Source organism: Leucoraja erinacea, chromosome 15 (genome assembly GCF_028641065.1).
Source record: "Leucoraja erinacea ecotype New England chromosome 15, Leri_hhj_1, whole genome shotgun sequence".
NCBI lineage: Eukaryota > Metazoa > Chordata > Chondrichthyes > Rajiformes > Rajidae > Leucoraja > Leucoraja erinaceus.
Genome location: NC_073391.1, coordinates 35,026,788 through 35,047,154, shown reverse-complemented (window position 1 = coordinate 35,047,154; position 20,367 = coordinate 35,026,788). Strand labels below are relative to the sequence as shown.

General features: G+C 46.4%; 1 protein-coding gene across 1 annotated transcript in view; it reads right to left on the bottom strand.

Annotated features, from left to right (window-relative positions):
• Positions 1-163: 163 nt before the first annotated feature.
• Positions 164-20,367, bottom strand: part of cfap43 (cilia and flagella associated protein 43) — a 70,154-nt gene continuing 49,950 nt past the window's right edge. The window contains exons 28-38 of the mRNA XM_055647131.1: positions 18,615-18,734; positions 17,347-17,454; positions 16,207-16,293; positions 15,060-15,148; positions 14,292-14,490; positions 10,428-10,540; positions 9,875-10,034; positions 8,273-8,437; positions 7,731-7,811; positions 5,887-6,040; positions 164-487 (exon numbers count right to left, since the gene is read on the bottom strand). Of these exons, the coding sequence (XP_055503106.1) occupies positions 312-487; positions 5,887-6,040; positions 7,731-7,811; positions 8,273-8,437; positions 9,875-10,034; positions 10,428-10,540; positions 14,292-14,490; positions 15,060-15,148; positions 16,207-16,293; positions 17,347-17,454; positions 18,615-18,734 (1,452 nt within the window). The 3' untranslated portion in view covers positions 164-311. The remainder of the gene's footprint in view (positions 488-5,886; positions 6,041-7,730; positions 7,812-8,272; positions 8,438-9,874; positions 10,035-10,427; positions 10,541-14,291; positions 14,491-15,059; positions 15,149-16,206; positions 16,294-17,346; positions 17,455-18,614; positions 18,735-20,367) is intronic.

Genomic DNA, 20,367 nt, shown 5'->3' with positions numbered 1-20,367 from the left:
AACACTGGTCATATGGTGTCTGAGAAGCGGGAACGTAACTAAACACTGAATGTTGACTTTCTCACTAACACAAATGCCTGAACTATGCAGAGATGTTTGCTGTGGGTAGGGTGAATAGGAAGAGTTCTTCAGGTGACACAGCATGCTATATGGGAGTGGCTCACGCAGCTGAGAAAACATATTTATTTCTTATGCAAACAACTTTCAAATAGAACAGCAACCTAGAGTGTGTGTAGAAAGTCTAGATTTGCATTAAGTCTCCGATAAAGCTCTGCATGTTATTTTGAAGACCAGAAATAAAAGTGGTTTAACTAGGTTTCTTGCTCTCTGTCGGACAGCACTGGAAAGGTTCTCATGCGCTGCTTCTCCAACTCCATCCTCAGGGTGTTAATGTCCTCGACTTGGGCCTTGGTCAGTTCCACCAATCTCCTGTGCTGCATCAGTTCCTTGAAGCGAGCACGTGCTTCTTCTTCTGGTTTGATAGTTGCTAATAGAAACAAAAGAATCAGTCTTTGACTACAGGTGCCGTGTGGATGACTGCATTTACTGCTTGTGTTCCCATGTTTGTGCCCTTCTTTGGTGCTAGTTCGCACATGGCACTAATCATCCCGCACTCCTAGGGCTGGACTGATAAATGCTGATACTTTAATTATAATCTTCCAAAGCTTTCTCAATTTGGGATTATTTTCAGATTGGAGGGCAAGAGGACAAGACTGGGTATGTACAGACTAGTTATAATGTCTGTAATTGGGGAAATTAATACCGAAATCTATAATTAGTCATACTGACTAAACATTTGGATGTTTACAGCAGAGAGTAAACATGGAACATATAATAGCACAGCATGGGAACAGGTCCTGCGACCCAGAAAGATCTCGCTGAACATGACACCAAGTTAAAATATTCTCTGCGTGCAAGTGATCCATATCCCTCCATTCCTAGCATATCCATGTGACTAAAAGTCTCTACAATGCCACTATTGTATCTGCCTCAACCACCATCCTTTGCCCCACTCACCTTAAAGCTATGCCCTCTAATACCGCATCTCATCAAATTTAGCCTTTCTCTAATCAAAAATCTCAACCCTAGGTCCAGAGGGTCAGAACTGGACCTAGGGTTGAGATTTTTGATTGGAGAAAGGCTAACTTTGTTGAGTTGCGAAATGATTTAAAAGGAGTGAACTGGGACATTTTGTTTTATGGGAAGGATGTAGAAGAGAAATGGAGGACATTTAAAGGGGAAATTTTAAGAGTACAGAATCTTTATGTTCCTGTTCGGTTGAAAGGAAACAGTAAAAAGTGGAAAGAGCCCTGGTATTCAAGGGAAATTGGACATCTTGTTCGGAAAAAGATGGAGATCTACAATAATTATAGGCAGCATGAAGTAAATGAAATGCTTGAGGAGTATAAGGAATGTAAAATGAATCTTAAGAAATAAATTAGAAAAGCTAAAAGAAGACATGAGGTTGCTTTGGCAAGTAAGGTGAAAGTAAATCCAAAGGGTTTCTACAGCTATATTAATAGCAAAAGGATAATGAGGGATAAAATTGGTCCATTGGAGAGACAGAGTGGACAGCTATCTGCAGAGCCAAAAGAGATGGGGAGATATTGAACAATTTCTTTTCGGCGGTATTCACCAAGGAGAAGGATATTGAATTATGTGATGGTAGAGTAGCTATGGATACTATGAATTTCAAAGTAAAAGAAGTACTGACACTTTTGGAAAATATAAAAGTGGATAAGTCTCCAGGTCCTGACAGGATATTCCCTAGGACATTGAGGGAAGTTAGTGTAGAAATAGCCGGGGCTATGACAGAAATATTTCAAATGTCATTAGAAACGGGAATAGTCCCCGAGGATTGGCGTACTGCGCATGTTGTTCCATTGTTTAAAAAGGGTTCTAAGAGTAAACTAGCAATTATAGGCCTGTTAGTTTGACTTCAGTGGTGGGCAAATTAATGGAAAAGATACTTAGAGATAATATATATAAGCATCTGGATAAACAGGGTCTGACTAGGAACAGTCAACATGGATTTGTGCCTGGAAGGTCATGTTTGACTAATCTTCTTGAATTTTTTGAAGAGGTTACTAGGGAAATTGACGAGGGTAAATCAGTGGATGTTGTCTATATGGACTTTAGTAAGGCCTTTGACAAGGTTCCTCACGGAAGGTTGGATAAGAAGGTTCAACTGTTGGGTATAAATGCAGGAGTAGCAAGATGGATTCAACAGTGGCTGAATGGGAGAAGCCAGAGGGTAATGGTGGATGGTTGTAAGTCGGGTTGGAGGCAGGTGACTAGTGGGGTGCCTCAGGGATTGGTGTTGGGTCCTTTGTTGTTTGTCATGTACATCAATGATCTGGATGAAGGTGTGGTAAATTGGATTAGTAAGTATGCAGATGATACCAAGGTGTTGTGGATAATGAAGAGGATTTCCAAAGTCTACAGAGTGATTTAGGCCATTTGGAAGAATGGGCTGAAAGATGGCAGATGGAGTTTAATGCTGATAAATGTGAGGTGCTACACCTTGGCAGGACAAATCAAAATAGGACGTACATGGTAAATGGTAGGGAATTGAAGAATACAGTTGAACAGAGGGATCTGGGAATAACCGTGCATAGTTCCTTGAAGGTGGAATCTCATATAGATAGGGTGGTAAAGAAAGCTTTTGATATGCTAGCCTTTATAAAACAGAGCATTGAGTATAGAAGCTGGGATGTAATGTTAAAATTGTACAAGGCATTGGTGAGACCAATACTGGAGTATAGTGTACAATTTTGGTCGCCCAATTATAGGAAGGATGTCAACAAAATAGAGAGAGTACAGAGGAGATTTACTAGAATGTTGCCTGGGTTTCAACAACTAAGTTACAGAGAAAGGTTGAATAAGTTAGGTCTTTATTCTCTGGAGCGCAGAAGGTTAAGGGGGGACTTGATAGAGGTCTTTAAAATGATGAGAGGGATAGACATAGTTGATGTGGATCAGCTTTTCCCTTTGAGAATAGGGAAGATTCAAACAAGAGGACATGACTTCAGAATTAAGGGACAGAAGTTTAGGGGTAACATGAGGGGGAACTTCTTTACTCAGAGAGTGGTAGCGGTGTGGAATGAGCTTCCAGTGGAAGTGGTGAAGGCAGGTTCGTTGGTATCATTTAAAAATAAATTGGATAGGCATATGGATGAGAAGGGAATGGAGGGTTATGGTATGAGTGCAGGCAGGTGGGACTAAGGGAAAAAAGTTGTTCGGCACGGACTTGTAGGGCCGAGATGGCCTGTTTCCGTGCTGTAATTGTTATATGTTATATGTTAATATTTGATTTTTCCATTCTGGGAAAAAGGTTCTGACTGACTTATCCGTGCCTCTGGCCCCATAGCAGAAGCGTCTACGTCGCAGGGCTGGAAACTGGAAATATACTGAACAAATTCTGCTACCACCATCATCTATTGCAACAAGTGATGGCTCTCACTGATTGTCGCCAGAAGCATGCGTCCTTTTCAGGACGGACGATGACAGCGATGTCAACATTTGAAACATGGAAGATGTACACGAAAGAAGAAGATCAGTGCCTCTCATAATTTTCTATACTTCTAACAAGTCTCCCTGCAATCTCCGGTATCCCATGGAAAACAATCCAATTTTGTCCAAACCTTCCCTGTAACTAATACCCACTAATTCAGGCATCATTCTGGTAAACCTCTGCCCCCTTTCCAAAGCCTCTACATCCTTCCTGTAATAGACAAAAGGTTTTACACAGTGCCCTCCATAATGTTTGGGACAAAGACCCATCATTTATTTATTTGCCTCTGTACTCAACAATTTGTGATTTTTAATAGAAAAAAAATCACATGTGGTTAAAGTGCACATTGTCAGATTTTAATAAAGGCCATTTTTATACATTTTGGTTTCTCCATGTATAAATTACAGCAGTGTTTATACATAGTCCCCCCATTTCAGGGCACCATAATGTTTGGGACACAGCAATGTCATGTAAATGAAAGAAGTCATGTTTAGTATTTTGATGCATATCATTTGCATGCAATGACAGCTTGAAGTCTGCGATTTATGGACATCACCAGTTGCTGGGTGTCTTCTCTGGTTATGCTCTGCCAGGCCTGTATTGCAGCCATCTTCAGCTTATGTTTGTTTTGGGGGGCTAGTCCCATTCAGTTTTCTCTTCAGCATATAAAAGGCATGCTCAATTGGGTTCAGATCATGTGATTGACTTGGCCACACAAGAATTGACAATTTTTTAGCTTTGAAAAACTCCTATGTTGCTTTAGCAATATGTTTGGGATCATTGTCTTGCTGTAGAATGAACCGCCGGCCAATGAGTTTTGAGGCATTTGTTTGAACTTGAGCAGATAGGATGTGTCTATACACTTGAGAATTCATTATGCTATTGCCATCAGCAGTTGTATCATCGATGACGATGTGAGCCAGTACATTCAGCAGCCATACATGCCCAGGCTATAACACCCCCACCACCACATGAGGTGGTATGCTTTGGATCTTGGGCAGTTCCTTCTCTCCTCCATACTTTGCTCTTGCAATCACACTGATATAAGTTACTCTTCGACACACAAGACCTTTTTTCTAGAACTGTGGTTGTTCTTTTAAGTACTTCTTGGGAAACTGTAACCTGGCCATCATATTTTTGCCGCTAACCACTGGTTTGCATCTTGCAGTGTAGCCTCTGTATTTCTGTTCATAATGTCATGGACAAATCTACACCTGACTCCTGAAGAGTGTTTCTGATCTGTCGGACAGGTGTTTGGGGATTTTTCTTTACTATAGAGAGAATTCTTCTGTCATCAGCTATGGAGGTCTTCCTTGGCCTGCCAGCCCCTTTGCGATTAGTAAGCTCACCAGTGCTCTCTTTCTTCTTAATGATGATCCAAACAGTTGATTTTGGTAAGCCTAAGACTTGGCTGATGTCTCTAACAGTTTTATTCTTGTTTCTCAGTCTCATAATGGCTTATTTGACTTTCATGGTGGTGCAGCGGTAGAGTTGCTGCCTTACAGCAAATGCAGCGCCGATGACCTGGGTTCACTCCCGACTATGGGTGCTGTCTGTACGGAGTTTGTACGTTCTCCCCATGACTTGCGTGGGTTTTCTCCGAGATCTTCAGTTTCGTCCCACACTCCAAAGACGTACAGGTTTGTAGATTAATTGGCTTGGTAAATGTAAAATTGTCCCTAGTGGGTGTAGGATAGTGTTAATGTGCGGGGATCGCTGGTCGGCATGGGCCCGATGGGCCGAAGAGCCTATTTCCGTGCTGTATCTCTAAACTAAACTAAACTTTGGTCATGTTGATAAACAGCATAAACGGTGATGGAAAGACTGGAGGAAAGACTAGGTGCTGAGAGCTTATACCTACACTAAGGAGGCATTTAATCATTCCTGAGCAATTACAAACACCTTTGAAGCCATATGTCCCGAACATTATGGTGCCCTGAAATGGGGGGGACTATGTATACACACAGCTGTAATTTCTACATGGTGAAACCAAAATGGATAAATGTAACCTTTAATAAAATCTGACAATGTGCACTTTAACCACATGTGATTTTTTTTCTATTACGAATCTCAAATTGTGGAGTACAGAGACAAATAAATAAATGATGCGTCTTTGTCCCCAACATTATGGAGGACACTGTAAATGCCATTTTAACTTCAAGTTCAAGCCATGCCATCTCACGTCAAGGACAAAGTTTTCTTCTCAATTTATTTGTATGAACTCTCTGAGGCCAAGTATACCCTTCTACTGACGTCAAGGATCAGAAGATGTTTGTGTCTGACTGATGAAGGGTTCAGATATAGTGGGTTCTGACCCTTTTGCCTTTTAAATTCCCCACTCCAACAACCAACAGGGCCTGATGTCAACTCACCGGTCATTTCCTGGATGTGCAGTCTCTCACTGACAGAGATGTGCTGCTCCTTCAACAGCTGATCCATTGTCTTGAGATCCCGCTTCAGCTGCGAGATCTGCTTCTGCAGCTTTTTGATGCTGTCTCTTTTTTGGAGCAGGACTCTATCATGAAACTGCAGAAAATAAAGTCCAAAGTTAGACAAATATTGACAATACTTTAGGAATCCAGTTGAGAACATTCACGCGAACAGATTTTAAGAGTCACACAGCAGGAGACAGGCCCTTGCAGTCCACACATTCCATCAGCTATCAAATCCCAACAATACTACTCCCATTTTTATTCTCCCCACATTCCCATCAACTCCACCTCACCAAAGATAGACACAAAATGCTGGAGTAACTGAGCGGGACAGGGAGCCTCTGGAGAGAATGACTTGAGTGACTTTTCGAGTTGAGACCCTTCTCAGACCTTCATTCCTTCTCTCCAGAGATGCTGGCTGTCCTGCTCAGTTGCTCCAGCATTTTCACTAGGGGTGATTAACTTGCCAACCACAAGTCAGTTGCCTGGAGGCCACATTCTGCACAAGCTTTGTCCCACACTTCATCTCACGTGTTTGATCCAGCTTCCCCTAAAATGCATCTCTGACATGCTCCTCAGTCACCTGCTGAAATTTCTTCCATTTATTCCTTCAAAGATCGTACAAACTGCAGGTTCAGCCATTGCAGCTCAGAGTCAATGTTTATGTGGGTTTAAGGTCACATACAGGCCAGGGTGGGTAAGGACGGCTGAAGAACACTGGCACATTCACTCTCGAGGCATTGCAAACATGTATCCCTGCTCCAGCAATATTTTCCAACAATCTTTGTCAAGTTCCAAAAGAGATTCAGTACTGGTTAGTTTTCTATCTCTTCTAGTTCTGAGTTTTTAATTGGTACCAAGCTAGTTTGGGATAAACTGCTTTTGATTTGGCGCATATCATATTACGGTCAATTTATAGAGAGTCAAAATCTAAAGTTGTTTTAACTGGATTGATCTTTAAAAGAACCAAAGTGGTAGTCTGAATAACAATGTTCTATGAATTGTGGATGGGAAGTTTTCGTTGGACTATAGTTTCTTTTCATGGCTGTAGTTGTGGTGTCTGCCTCATACATATTTAGAGATCTGGGCATCACTGGCAAGCCTAGTTGCCCTGACTGGTTTGCTCAGGCATTCAAGAATCAACCACATTCGTGGGTGTGGAATCATGCACAGACCAGACTGGGGAAGACAGTAGATTCCCTCTTCTGAAGGACATCCGTGAATCTTGTGGGTCTCTAAGGCAGGCGACCAGTGTTGGGGGTGATCAATGTTCACAAATAGTTGCTTAAGTTTAGTAACTGAATGAGCTTCCTCAGTTGCAGTGCTGGGATTGAACTCTGGATCATTGTTCCAGATCCTGGCATTGCGGGTGCAGCAACCTCACTGTTGCCCTACCACCATCACTGTACAATAGTTCATCGGGCTTCTCATTCTGGAGTTACGGCCTTATCCTGTTCAATTGATTGTTGATGTAATTAGTCAGTCTCTGAAAGGAAGGCCAAGGGTCTTAATGATAGGGTTGAGTGGCCCTTTGGCCCACCATGCCATACTAACCTTTTTGCCCATCTACACTAATCCCATTTGCCCATCACTTGCCTCACAGATGTCCTGTGTGGTGAAGTTGTTGAGTTCTAGTAGCTGCATAGTGGAGGGGCCTTGTTCTGGCTGCAGGAATGTTCAATATCAACCCCAGTCCAAGCCGCCCTTGATCCAGGAACTGTCTGGGTTTTGTCTACTTAATGAGGTTAACAGCAGATTTAATATCAAGGCATTGAATCGCTTACCGTTTCCTGACCATCCACAGATCGCTCCATTACCATTATGTGATCAGTGACTCGAGCTTCGTAATTATCCTCTCTTAAATACTAGGAGATAATTAAATAGATGACGTTAGCTGTGGAGGACTCATCTGTGCAGCCCTCTGGGAGTAGATGGGACACCTACTATGCAACAACACTGAAATATAACCACATTTCCCCTGGAGCCCAGCACCTTAGCTTTCACTCCCATTTGGCCATTTTCCCCCGTCCCTGTCCCCGAGTCATTCCCTCCACGTGACTGTTAATAGAGCTCTACCCCACCCCCACCCCCCACGATCGTATTCAGGATTCCCGTGGTAGATGTCCCTGCATGCCGGATTTTCTAGTTGGTGATTGTCCACACATGATGGGACTCAGTGTTGGAATGTCCCAGTCTCGGGCTCCCCCTCAGCGAACGTCCCCAGGAACCACAGTTCCCTCCGCAGCTGGAGCCTGGGGTCTCCGTGTTGGCTGAATGTCCCTGTCCTGGAGCTCCCATCCCCATGTCGTTCCCAGTCACACATTACCATTTGTGCCTGTCTGGTGATTGTGAATTTGAGGATGTCGCGTATCTTGTTGTGCAAGTCATCCATTTGCATCAGCATCTTCCTGTACTCCCACTCCAACTGGACAATTCCTTTCTTGAAGTCCTTGCATTCCACCATGATCGCCACCTTCTTCTCTCCTAATAGCTAAACATTAATAAACATTGATCACACCTAAGACCCAGACACACCCGTCCACACTTGGCCCATTTGCTCATCTTTCCCCACTGCGATCAGTGTAGCCCGACTCCACTCAGTGGACAGAGTCTGTGCTATCCTGTGGGAATTGCCCCGTCCTTCCTTGCTTGTTCCCCCCTGCCCCATGAATCCACACCTCATATCACTTTGGTTCTTTTGCCAATCACTTTCATTCCCTGACAATTAACCATTCCACTAAAGGAATTAACAAAAAAATAAAAAATAAAAACCTGCAGATGCTAGAAATATGAAACACAGTGCAGGAAACATTCAGCTGGTAAGGCAGTGGCTGTGGAGAAATCACCACAGTTAACATTTCAGATCAGTGAGCAGAGGACAGATGCAACCAGTCCAGCATTTAGTTTGTTCCTCTAAGCAGTCTGTCCATCTCATCCACGATTGTACATGCCCCATCAGAAACCCTTGGCACCTCCTCAGTTGTCCAGAGAACAACCCCAGCCTCTTTAGTCCATCTACATAATTGACATCTCTCATCTCTGGAATTATTAGTCAACCGATTCTCTACGCTCACATCTTTTGTAGTGTGCAGCTCCCAGAACTGAGCACAACACTCCAATAGTGGCTGAATCAATGCTTATAAATGTCTCTCTTTACAACCTTCCATGGGTTTCAATCTTGATGACAAGCTTGTTATTTTACCAAGCTGCTTTTAAAAGTTTAAACACCTCTCCAACTGCATTCATTTACCTCATTATTTGTTCAACAACATTATTAAGTTCGCTCTGCACTATATGCCTTAAACCAGCCAGTGCTGTCGTTGCTTAATCAATCCACATTTGTCCAAGTACTGCTTATTCCGGCCCTGTTTACCATTTGTAAAAGTTTCATCAATGCCCAAGTTACATTGACGACGTGTAATTTCCTGGTTTATCCTTGCACACTTGTTCACTAAAGGCGCATCACTTGCAGTTCTCCAGCCCTCGGAAACTGCCCTGATACAAGCCATTGTCTCGACAATTTTCACCCTTGGTGCTGAGGATCAAACAGAAATCCCAAAACCATGACTGCCATGCTTCGTCTGGTAAGTGGATGAAGAAAATAGAATTGGGGTAAGGGTGGGTGAGGGTGTAGTTCAGAAAGAGACCAGGTTGGAACAGGTTGGGGGGAGCTGAATAGTCTCCGGTTCTGATGGCCATCACTGCAAGCACCCCCAACATAATGGACGGTTATGGGATGGTGCTCACAGCTCTGACAACAGCAGACCAGCAGGACGCAGCTGAAAGCAAAGTCGCCCACACTGTTCCCTGACTGTGCCCCTCACACCAGTGCTCAGACTGCAAGCATCCCGTGGTTCAGTTTAAGCCTGCTCCTTCCAGCAGAGCAGGAACTGCACTGGGTCTGAGGGCTTGTTGCCCCCTTCCTTACCTGAATGGTGTTGTTCAGGTCCTCCACCACGGCCTTGTGCAGGAGGATGGAGGTGTTGTATTCGGAGATGAAGTCGTCACTCATTACCTCCACCTGGCCCTGCTTCAGCACCAGCTGCACCATCAGGTTCATCTGGAACTGTGACTTGATCTCACACAGACTGCTCGTAACGAGAGGAGCAGAGAGAAGGTTTGTTAGAAAGGATCACCTGGGGTTGAGAATGAAAGTCCTAGTGTCCGCATCTAGGATAGAGGTGTCAAAGATAAGATGGCAGAGGTTTAACGTGAGAGGAAGGAGTTTGACAGGGGATCTGAGGAATACGTTATGCTGTGGTTGATATCTGGAACCCGTGGCCAAAGGTAGTGGGGGTTGGTACAATGACAACATTTAAAGGGCATTTGGATAGAAACGACTTGGAGGGATATGGGTCAAATACAGGCAAATCAGAGTTCAAGCAGGCATCTTGGTTGGCATGCAGGAGTTTGGCCAAAGGGCCCTTCCCCAACAGGCAGTCTCCATGATAACTGCCTTAGAGTGGCATGGTGACACTGACCTGCTGATGTCTTGTGTGTAATTGGTGATCATCTGGTTGCAGTACTCATCCTCCTCAATCCTCTTCTGCAAGAAAGTCTGCATCTCGGCGAGGGTCACAGCCTTCAGCTTCACCTGAGAGCAGAGAGAACACATGTCGATCGACAGATTGGGGGAGGCCGCCGAGAATGCTCCCGGTGCTTCCGAGAACAAGGAGGGGCCTGGCGGGGAATGGGCCACCAAAAACAAAGAGCGACCGTCGGGAATCTAATGAATAGTTTCGCAACTGTGTCAGCACTAGGTACGTGGCGACTCTTTACATATTTTGTTATTTTGTATTGTATGCAAAAACAAAGAATGTCACTGTATCTACGTCCATGGGTCGATAATGTATAATTGACAGCCCAGGGCTGCACATAATACCAAGTAACCCAGAGCAATACCAGGCCTTGAGGTGAATCTGATCTACCTGGTGTGTGTCTTCCGTTTTCTGCATTGGCTTCAGCACTGGCTGATGAACTGGGACGATGGGCAGGAAGACGGTATCGATATTGGTTTATTATTGCCAAATATACCGAGAAACAGTGAAAAGCTTTGCTTGAATCCTATCCAGTCAAATCAAACCATACATGAGTACAATCAAGCCACACACAAGGCTAAGGGGAAAATACCAGAGTGCAGAATATAGTGTCAGTGATATAGTGAAAATGCAGAGAAAATATGCATGACAGCAACGAGGTAGATTGGGAGATGAGGTTTACACCTTAATTTATGGGAAAACTCTGATAATGGCGTGGAAGAAGCTGTTCCTGAATCTGATGGCATGTGCTTTTAAGCTGTTTTTGAGTCTGAAGAAGGGTCTTGACCCGAAACGTCGCCTATGTCCTTCGCTCCATCGATGCTGTTCACCCGCTGAGTTTATCCAGCATTTTTGTCTACCTTTGCTTTTAAGCTTTGATATTTTCTGCTTGGGAGGAGAAGGACTGACCGGTGTGTGGGTAGTCTGAAGAAGTGTCTCAACCCGAAACGTCAACCATTCCTTCTCTCCAGAGATGCTGCCTGTCCTGCTGAGTTACTCCAGCTATTTTGTGTCTACCTTGTGGTCCTTTCATTATGTTGGGTGCTTTCCTGAGGCAATGTGACGTAGATGTGTTTGATGGTTGGGAATCTGAGAGGATGCTTTCTACGGTAGCAGTTGGTAAGATATTAATTTCTACAGATAACATTCATATCAGCAAATGTTAGTACCAATGAATCAGCAAACTGGTCTAACGACATCCATGTTCTCCAGGGATACTTCCCAACCTGCTGAGATACTCCAGCCCTTTCTGTCCTTCTGTGAACCATTCAGTTAGATCAGTAGGTGCACACCAGGTGGGTAAAACATCTTGGGTGGCTACTTCAGAGAAATAATGTCAATGCAGAATTGTAACTATATTATTTTTTGTTATTTGCACTATATTATTGAAATTTTTCCTGTTATGTACAATGTTTACATATTCACTTATTCTGTTGTGCTGCAGCAAGTAAGAATTTCATTGTCCCATCCAGGACATATGACAATAAAACACTCTTGACTCTTGTAAATCAGTATTTCTAAGCTGCTGACACAAGGTGGGGGAGACAATGGCAGAACATGATCAGAGAAAGGATGGCGGATGTAGAAAGAACGGAAGGTATACTGGCGTTACTTGTGGTAGATGATCATGAAGAGAAACCTGGTGTTTTAATGGTGAGAGGATGAAACTCATTCCCCAGTTAATTGGGGTGTTTAAAATCAAAATTGGAAGCATTCTTACAATTTATTTAATGATGCAATTTGCATAAATGGCATTTAAACCGTTAAATTACAACATTTCATTTAATTAAAACATGGCATTAATTAAAATTATGAGCAGCTATGAATTAGATGATAGCTTAATCTTAGACCTGGAGATAAGAGGTTAAGGCTTCTGGATATAAGGAGAGGAGGAATGGGATTGTTCTGCTGAGAGTTGGCAAGGACTTGATGGGCTGAATGGCCTGTGATGCAATAAGTAAGGACAATATGTGACATCGCCGTGAACAGTAATGTTATTCTCTGCTTCCTTGTTCCAGGAGGAAATCCCTCCTTCCTATTGATCTTATTAAACCCTTTGAATGTAATTACATTGCCCTGTAATCTTCCACAATTAACAGCCTCAAACTTTCTCCCTTTGATGCATATATACAGGTGAACCTGAACAGACATCCAACATGTTTGTATGTGTGATGCACTGTTCAGGTTACCAGTAAGCCCGTTGGAAAGCCAGTGGATAACCCCTGTCCTCATGCCTTGTACCCGTTTGCCAGTGTTTCATGCCTGCGCTCGGCTGATTCTGACTATCTACCCTCTCTCTGCATCTCGTCATGTTATACACATCTATCAGCCTTCTTCGCCCCAGGGAAAACAAGCCCAGTCTGTCCAATCTCTCCCCATAACTAAAGTCCTCCAATCCAGACAAGATCCTGGTGAGTTTCCCCCACACTCTCTCCAGCACAACCACGTTCTTGCTATTATGTGGTGAACCACAGACAATACTCTGTGCAATCTAATCAGTGTTTGTAAAGTTGCAACGTAACAACCAAACTTTTATATTCTGTGCCCTGACCTATGTCATATGCCTCTGTACCCCTCCGCTCTTTAATGTCCCCTGGCATTTATTGTACTTCTCCTACCTTAATTTGAATTCCCATCTGACAACACTTCATGCAACTTTCCATCTGATCTATATGGCGCCGTAGGCTCAGACAACTTTTCACAACAGCAGCGATGTTTGCGACATCTGCTTAGTGACCACATGTCCTATCCACACATCCGAGTAGTTAACCCGTAACGTAACAAACAAGGGTCGCAGCACCGATCCCTGCAGAACTCCACTGTGCACAGACTTCCAATCAGAAAAGCATCCTTCCACCAATGCCCTCTGCCTCCTATCATCAAGCCCATTTTGGAGCCTATTTGCCAGCTCTCCTTGGATACCATGTGCCTTACCCTCTGGACCAGCTTACCATGTGGGTCCTTGTCAAATGTGGAACATCATCCCTCTTCCCATTAAAACAGCCCCCTCCATCGACTCCTTTAAGTCGAGACTAAAAACTCATCTCTACTCCCAGGCCTTTCTTGACGTCCTCTGAGCGAGGGCTATATTATATGTATGTAGTGATGCTTGTATTTAATCTATGAACCACTGTTGTTTGTTATACTATTCTTATACCAATGTAAAGCACTTTGGCCAACAAGAGTTGTTTTTTAAATGTGCTATATAAATAAAAGTGACTTGACTTGACTAAAGGCATCATGTATCGATCTGGTCTCCCTTCCTACTTGCTACAGAGGGACTACAGCGAAGGTTTACCAGCTCACCTGGGAATGTGGTTTATTGCATGAGCTACTGTCAAGAGTTTAGAATGAGATGTGATCTTATGCACAAATTCCTGCTGGCGTTGGCAGGGTGGACAAGGGCAGATGTTACCCAGAGCCAAGAGTAATAGTAACAGAATAAGGGGTCCGTCATTCAGGCCAGAAGAGAATTCTTTACTCAAAAGTGGTTAATCTTTGGAATTCTTTGGGTGGGACAGATGTGGGGTTCAGTAGCTGCGCACATACAAAACCCAGACTTAAAAGACACTAGGACAGGCACAAGGATAGGAATGCTTGAGAGGGATATGGGGCAGTACGTGGGAAAATGGGACCAGCTTAAATGTGGCATCTTGATCGTCATGGATGAGTCGGGCGGAAGAGCGTGCTGAGTTGTAGAGTTGTTACTGTGCTGTGCGACTGAGTGATTCTGTTTATGAGGGGATACAGGAGGGAGTACAGGGGCCCCTGTCTGCCCTCTGCTTCCCCGGGGAATCCTCGTCTCACCTGGTGCTCGCTCTCTATCTTCATGTTACGGATGTCACAGAGCCGCTCCCACACCGCTTGGTCCAGGTGCTCGGGCTTGAAGCGAGTTGTGTTCAGCTCCTCCATGGACGACAGGAGGTTGACGTGTCCTTCGCTGGCTGACTCGGGCCAGTAGCCAAAAGGGTTGGCTGTTGCCACCTGGGCTCTCTTCGTCTGCATCCTGCCCACAGCAGAACAGCACAGTAGGGGATGCAAACCACTGCCCGTCTCCAGAGCCCCTCGGAGCCTGGGACCCCCATACATAGCCCGAATCATCATCTCCCACACGGAGCCTGGGGCCCCCACACGGAGCCTGGGGCCCCCACACGGAGCAGGGGGTTCCCACACTGAGACCGGGACCCCCATGAGGAGCCCTGTAACTACACAGGGACCAGGACCCCGCCCCCCCACATGGAGCACTGGACCCCCACACTGAGACTGGGACCCCCACACTGAGACTGGGACCCCCACGCTGAGACTGGGACCCCCCCTGAGACACACGCTGAGACTGGGACCCCCACGCTGAGACCGGGACCCCCACACTGAGACCAGGACCCCCACACTGAGACCGAGACACCTACGCTGAGACTGGGACCCCCACACTGAGACCGGGACCCCCACACTGAGACCAGGACGCCCACTCTGAGATGGTGACTCCACATACCAGGGCAGAGTCGTGCCGGTTGCGTGTGCTGGTGTTGCCGTGCTTTACGGTGTGCCATGTGCTACCCTGTGCTGCTGGGTACTCACTTGGGTCGACGTTTATATATTTTGTAGAGCTGGTCGACCGTTGCAGCATTGACATCAAAGAACTCCTTCCTAAACCCACGTTCCAGGAGCTGAACAGAAGCAGAGGGGACATGTGTTAGAGGCTGCAGGAAGGGAGGAACAGGCTGGATGTGGGAGGTATGGTGGGGCTGTTGAAGAGGAGACTTTGCCTCTGCTGCCGACATATCATGCCAGACAATGTGAAATGAAAGGTATTCATTCTCAGGATTCACCATGTCAGAGTCCTTTCCCCAGGGTCCTGGGAACAGCTCCCGTCCCTGGAGCCAGCGCGAAGATCATAAGGCAGAGGAGCAGAATTAGGCCATTCAGCACATTGAGTTTACTCCAGCAATCGATCGTAACTGACTTATTTTCCCCTCTCAACCCTATTCTCCAGTCTTCTCTCCAAAACCTTTGACATCGTAAAGGGCCTGATCCACGAGTGCGACCTAACGTGGTCGCTTGAGCTGTACGGCCTCTCGGGGCCGGTCCCACTTCGATCGCCGGAGCCGTATGGAGTTGTGCGGAGCGGGTCCCGACATCGCGCAGGGCTCCGCAAAACTGACTGTGTTCAAACATTCCGCGCGCCAATGGCCTGCCGGCCCGCAGCCGTATTGAGGCCGTACGCACCGCCTCGATGGGCGTGCGCAGCGTCTCGACACCATACGCAGCATCTCAACGCCATACGTCAGCACGAACTTCCCGCGGACTTCGCTCGAACTTCACGCCACTAACTCGACCTCCGCGCGGCCTCCGCTTCTGGTTTGGCGCGCTCGCCGCATGCAGTCGCTTGCTGGTGGGACCGGCCCTGTACGGGGATCACTCGACCTCCGCGTGGCCCCCACTTCCGGTTTTGTCGCATGCTCGTGGCACAGGCCCTTTACTAATCAAGAACAAATCAATCTCCACCAAAAATACCTAATGCCTTGGCCTATACTGTCGTCTGAGGCAATGAGACAGCAGTGAGTGACACACCAGCAGTAATGAGATAGGTCACTGGGCTGCGTCAGGAATGATGCCTCTAGTCCCCCCTGCAAGCCCTGGGGCTCTGGGGCTGTGTCACCCACCAACCCCGACCCCGCGGCCCATACACTCAGCTCATGAGCTGTGAATCTTCCAAGTGCTTTACCCTGTCTTCAGCAACCAGATCGTCGTAGGTCTCTCGGAACTGGTCCACCATCATCTTGGTGTCTTGCATCACCTGAGCCTTGCTCCCCTGGCATTGAGAAAAGGGAACAGGTTTACTTGTGGGGAAGGCAGGTTCCAGTAACCGAGCCCCCCGCATGCTGCTAAATGTGTCCTCTCGAGAGATGATCCAGGCAAGGCCCAGTGCCATGGGCAACAGGCTGCAGGGCAGAGCCCTGGGGATGGCACCTGAACTCACCCTCAAAGTGCCAGGCTGTCACCTTAGCAGCGAACAGCACACAGACCGTGCATGCTAAGTCGAAGACAAGGAGGGACACAAAGCAGGTGAATCAGGAGTTTAGAAGGAAAGTCTACCACATGTGAATAAAATGGAACTTGCTGCATGCACGGTGTGGAAGGATTTCATTAAGATGGACAAGGCGCAGCAGAGATTCCCCAGGATGTTGCCTGGCCTTGGGGGTTGGGTTATTGGAAGAGGTGGGATTAGGCTGGAGCTTTTCTCTCGAGCGTACGAAGCTGAGGGGTGATCTTACTGAGGTGTACAAGATCACGAGGGGCATGGATAAAGTCAACGCTCACAGTCCTTTCCCCTAAGTAGAGGATTCTAGAACTAGCAGCCACAGGCTTAAGGTGAGAGGGTTTATGAGGGCAATTTTTACACAGAGTGTAGTCTGTATCTGGAATGAGCTGTCAGAGGAAGCTCGCGAAACAGATCCTCGTAACTCTTCTCCCTCTAGCCCGGGCCCTTTAGTCCTGGCAGCATCCTTGTAAATCTTCTCTGCATCCTTTCCAAGTTAATGACCTTGCTAGAGGGAAGGATATACATGGAAGGGGGACAGGGCATAAATGTGTGCAGTGGCTGCCTGCCAATGGTGATGGTTGATACTGGAGTGGAAATTGGCCCAAATTGGCATAGTGGATAAAAGAGTTGGCAAAGGCTTGAATGACTTTTGCAATGGTGGGAATGCAGCTGGAATATGCTTGCATTGTTGTAGTGTGCAATTGAGCAGAGACTGGCTCCGTTTTGGGACAGCAGGAATCAAGTGAGCTTTGTGACAGTGGAGAATGGATAGGAAGAGCTGTCTCAGGTGAGGGTCTGGACTTGATCTTGTTGCTGTCGTACCACACAGCTCTTCTGCTCAGCCAGCAGGAAGTTGAGTTGAGCGTTCCGGTTCTGTATTTCCTCCTCTATCTGTAGTGAGAAGAGCAGGTTGCAGATCTTCAGCTCCTCCTGGAAGCAGAGTGCTGGTTAGTCACGGACACAATGATCACTGCAAGGCGTGCTCTATCTCTCTTTCTCTCTCTCTCTCTCACTGCCAGCACTGGGCTCTCACTGCCAGCACTGGGCTCTCACTGTCAGCACTGGGATCTCACTGTCAGCACTGGGTTCTCACTGTCAGCACTGGACTCTCTCTCACTGTCAGCACTGGGCTCTCTCTCTCTGTCAGCGCTGGGCTCTCACAGTCAGCACTGGGCTCTCTCTCACAGTCAGCAGCACTGCACTGGCTCTCACAGTCAGCACTGGGCTCTCACAGTCCTGTCAGCACTGGGCTCTCACTGTCAGCACTGGGCTCTCTCTCACTGTCAGCACTGGGCTCTGTCAGCACTGGGCTCTCTCTCACTGTCAGCACTGGGCTCTCACTGTCAGCACTGGGCTCTCACTCACTGTCAGCACTGGGCTCTCTCACTGTCAGCACTGGGCTCTCTCTCACTGTCAGCACTGGGCTCTCTCTGTCACTGTCACTCACTGTCAGCACTGGGCTCTCTCTCACTGTCAGCACTGGGTCAGCACTGACTCTCTCTCACTGTCAGCACTGGGCTCTCTCAGCACTGTCAGCACTGGGCTCTCTCTCACTGTCAGCACTGGACTCACTTCTCTCTCACACTGTCACTGTCAGCACTGGACTCTCTCACTGTCAGCACTGGACTTTCTCACTGTCAGCACTGGACTCTCTCTCTGTCAGCACATGGCTCTCTCTCACTTTCAGCACTGGACTCTCTCTCACTGTCAGCACTGGGCTCTCTCTCACTGTCAGCACTGGGCTCTCACTGTCAGCACTGGCCTCTCTCTCACTGGGCTCTCTCTCACTGTCAGCACTGGGCTCTCACTCACTGTCAGCACTGGGCTCTCTCTCACTGTCAGCACTGGACTCTCACTGTCAGCACTGGACTCTCACTGTCAGCACTGGACTCTCTCACTGTCAGCACTGGGCTCTCTCACTGTCAGCACTGGACTCTCTCACTGTCAGCACTGGACTCTCTCACTGTCAGCACTGGGCTCTCACTCACTGTCAGCACTGGGCTCTCACTGTCAGCACTGGACTCTCTCACTGTCAGCACTGGACTCTCTCACTGTCAGCACTGGGCTCAGAGAACAGACCGAGCAATTACCTGGTAGATAATCATCTCCGTTCGCACTTTCTTTTCAAAGAGTTTGTTAACTATGTCGTCAAATCCATTTGTTGTTTCTGCGATGGACGCTTGCAGTTTCCTCAGCTCAGACTCCAGGGTCTGTAAGACAGGCAAGCAATCAGCTCTGCCTCACCACAACCTATATGCTGCCAGACATATGTACACAGAAACATACAGGTGTTTCCGCACCACAAATAGACTGTCACACACGTAGCCTAACATACCATTTACTGACACACAGGTGCTGATGTGTATATATAAACACATGGACACACAGACACACAAACACACACGGACACAGGCATGTTTTGAATCAGCTATGCTATGGTTTGGAATCAGAACCTCTCTCGGGAGCTGAGCTCCATCACCCAAAACATCAGGTCTGATTGAGGCCATACAAGAGACTGGCACGATTCTTGTTGTTACAGTTCAAACCATGTCCTCTCTCCCTATCCTTCAGTGCCTTGGCCACCTGAATAATTCTTCTTTGAGTTTCCAGTCCCAGTTCCAATTCCATTTCTCTCCCATTTTCCTTCATGCCATCTCTGAATTCTAGTAACCTTAAAACCCAGCCCATGCTCTCCTTAGCCTCCATTTAACACTTCCTTTGTGTTCTCCATATCAGCTGATATTCTAAAGACTCTCATCTTGTTACTACCATCGGGAAGAAGGTTCATGAGCCTGAGATGAATTTATAATGGGAAACAAGGAAATGGCAGAACAGTTAAATGAATACTTTGGTTCTATATTCACTAGGGAAGACACAAACAATCTCCCAGAAATACTAGGGGACCGAGGATCTAGTGGGAGGGAGGAACTGAAGGGAATCCACATTAGTCAGGAATGGTGTTAGGTAAACTGTTGGGACTGAAGGCAGATAAATCCCCAGGGCCTGATGGTCGGCATCCCATAGTACTCAAGGAGGTGGTGCTAGAAATCGTGGATGCATTGGTTATCATTTTCCAATGTTCTCTCAACTCTGGATCAGTTCCTGTGGACTGGAGGGTAGTCCACTATTTAAGAAAGGAGGAAGAGAGAAAATGGGGAATTATAGACCAGTTAGCATTACATCGGTAGTGGGGAAGATGCTTGAGTCGATTGTTAAAGATGTTATAGCAGCGCATTTGGTAAGCAGAGACAGGATCGGTCAGTCAGCATGGATTTATGAAGGGAAAATCATGCTTGATTAATCTTCTGAAATGTTTTGAGGATGTAACAAGTAGAATGGATAAGAGAGAGCCAGTGGATGTGGTGTATCTGGACTTTGAAAAAGCCTTTGACAAGGTCCCTCACAAGAGATTAGTGTGCAATATTAGAGCACATGGTATTGGGGGTAGGGTACTGACATGGATAGAGAACTAGTTGGCAGACAGAAAGCAAAGAGTAAGAATTAACGGATCCTTTTCAGAATGGCAGGCAGTGACAAGTGGGGTGCCGCAAGGCTCGGTGCTGGGACCCCAGTTATTTACAATATATATTAACGATTTAGATGAGGGAATTAAATGTGACATCTCCAAGTTTGCGGATGACACTAAGCTGGGTAGCAGTGTGGGCTACGATGAGGATGCTATAAGACAGGGTGACTTGGATAGGTTAGATGCAGTATAATGTGGATAAATGTGAGGTTATCCACTTTTGTGGCAAGAACAGGAAGGCAGATTATTATCTGAATGGTGTCAGATTAGGAAAAGGGGAGGTGCAACGAAACCTGGGTGTGCTTGTACATCAGTCA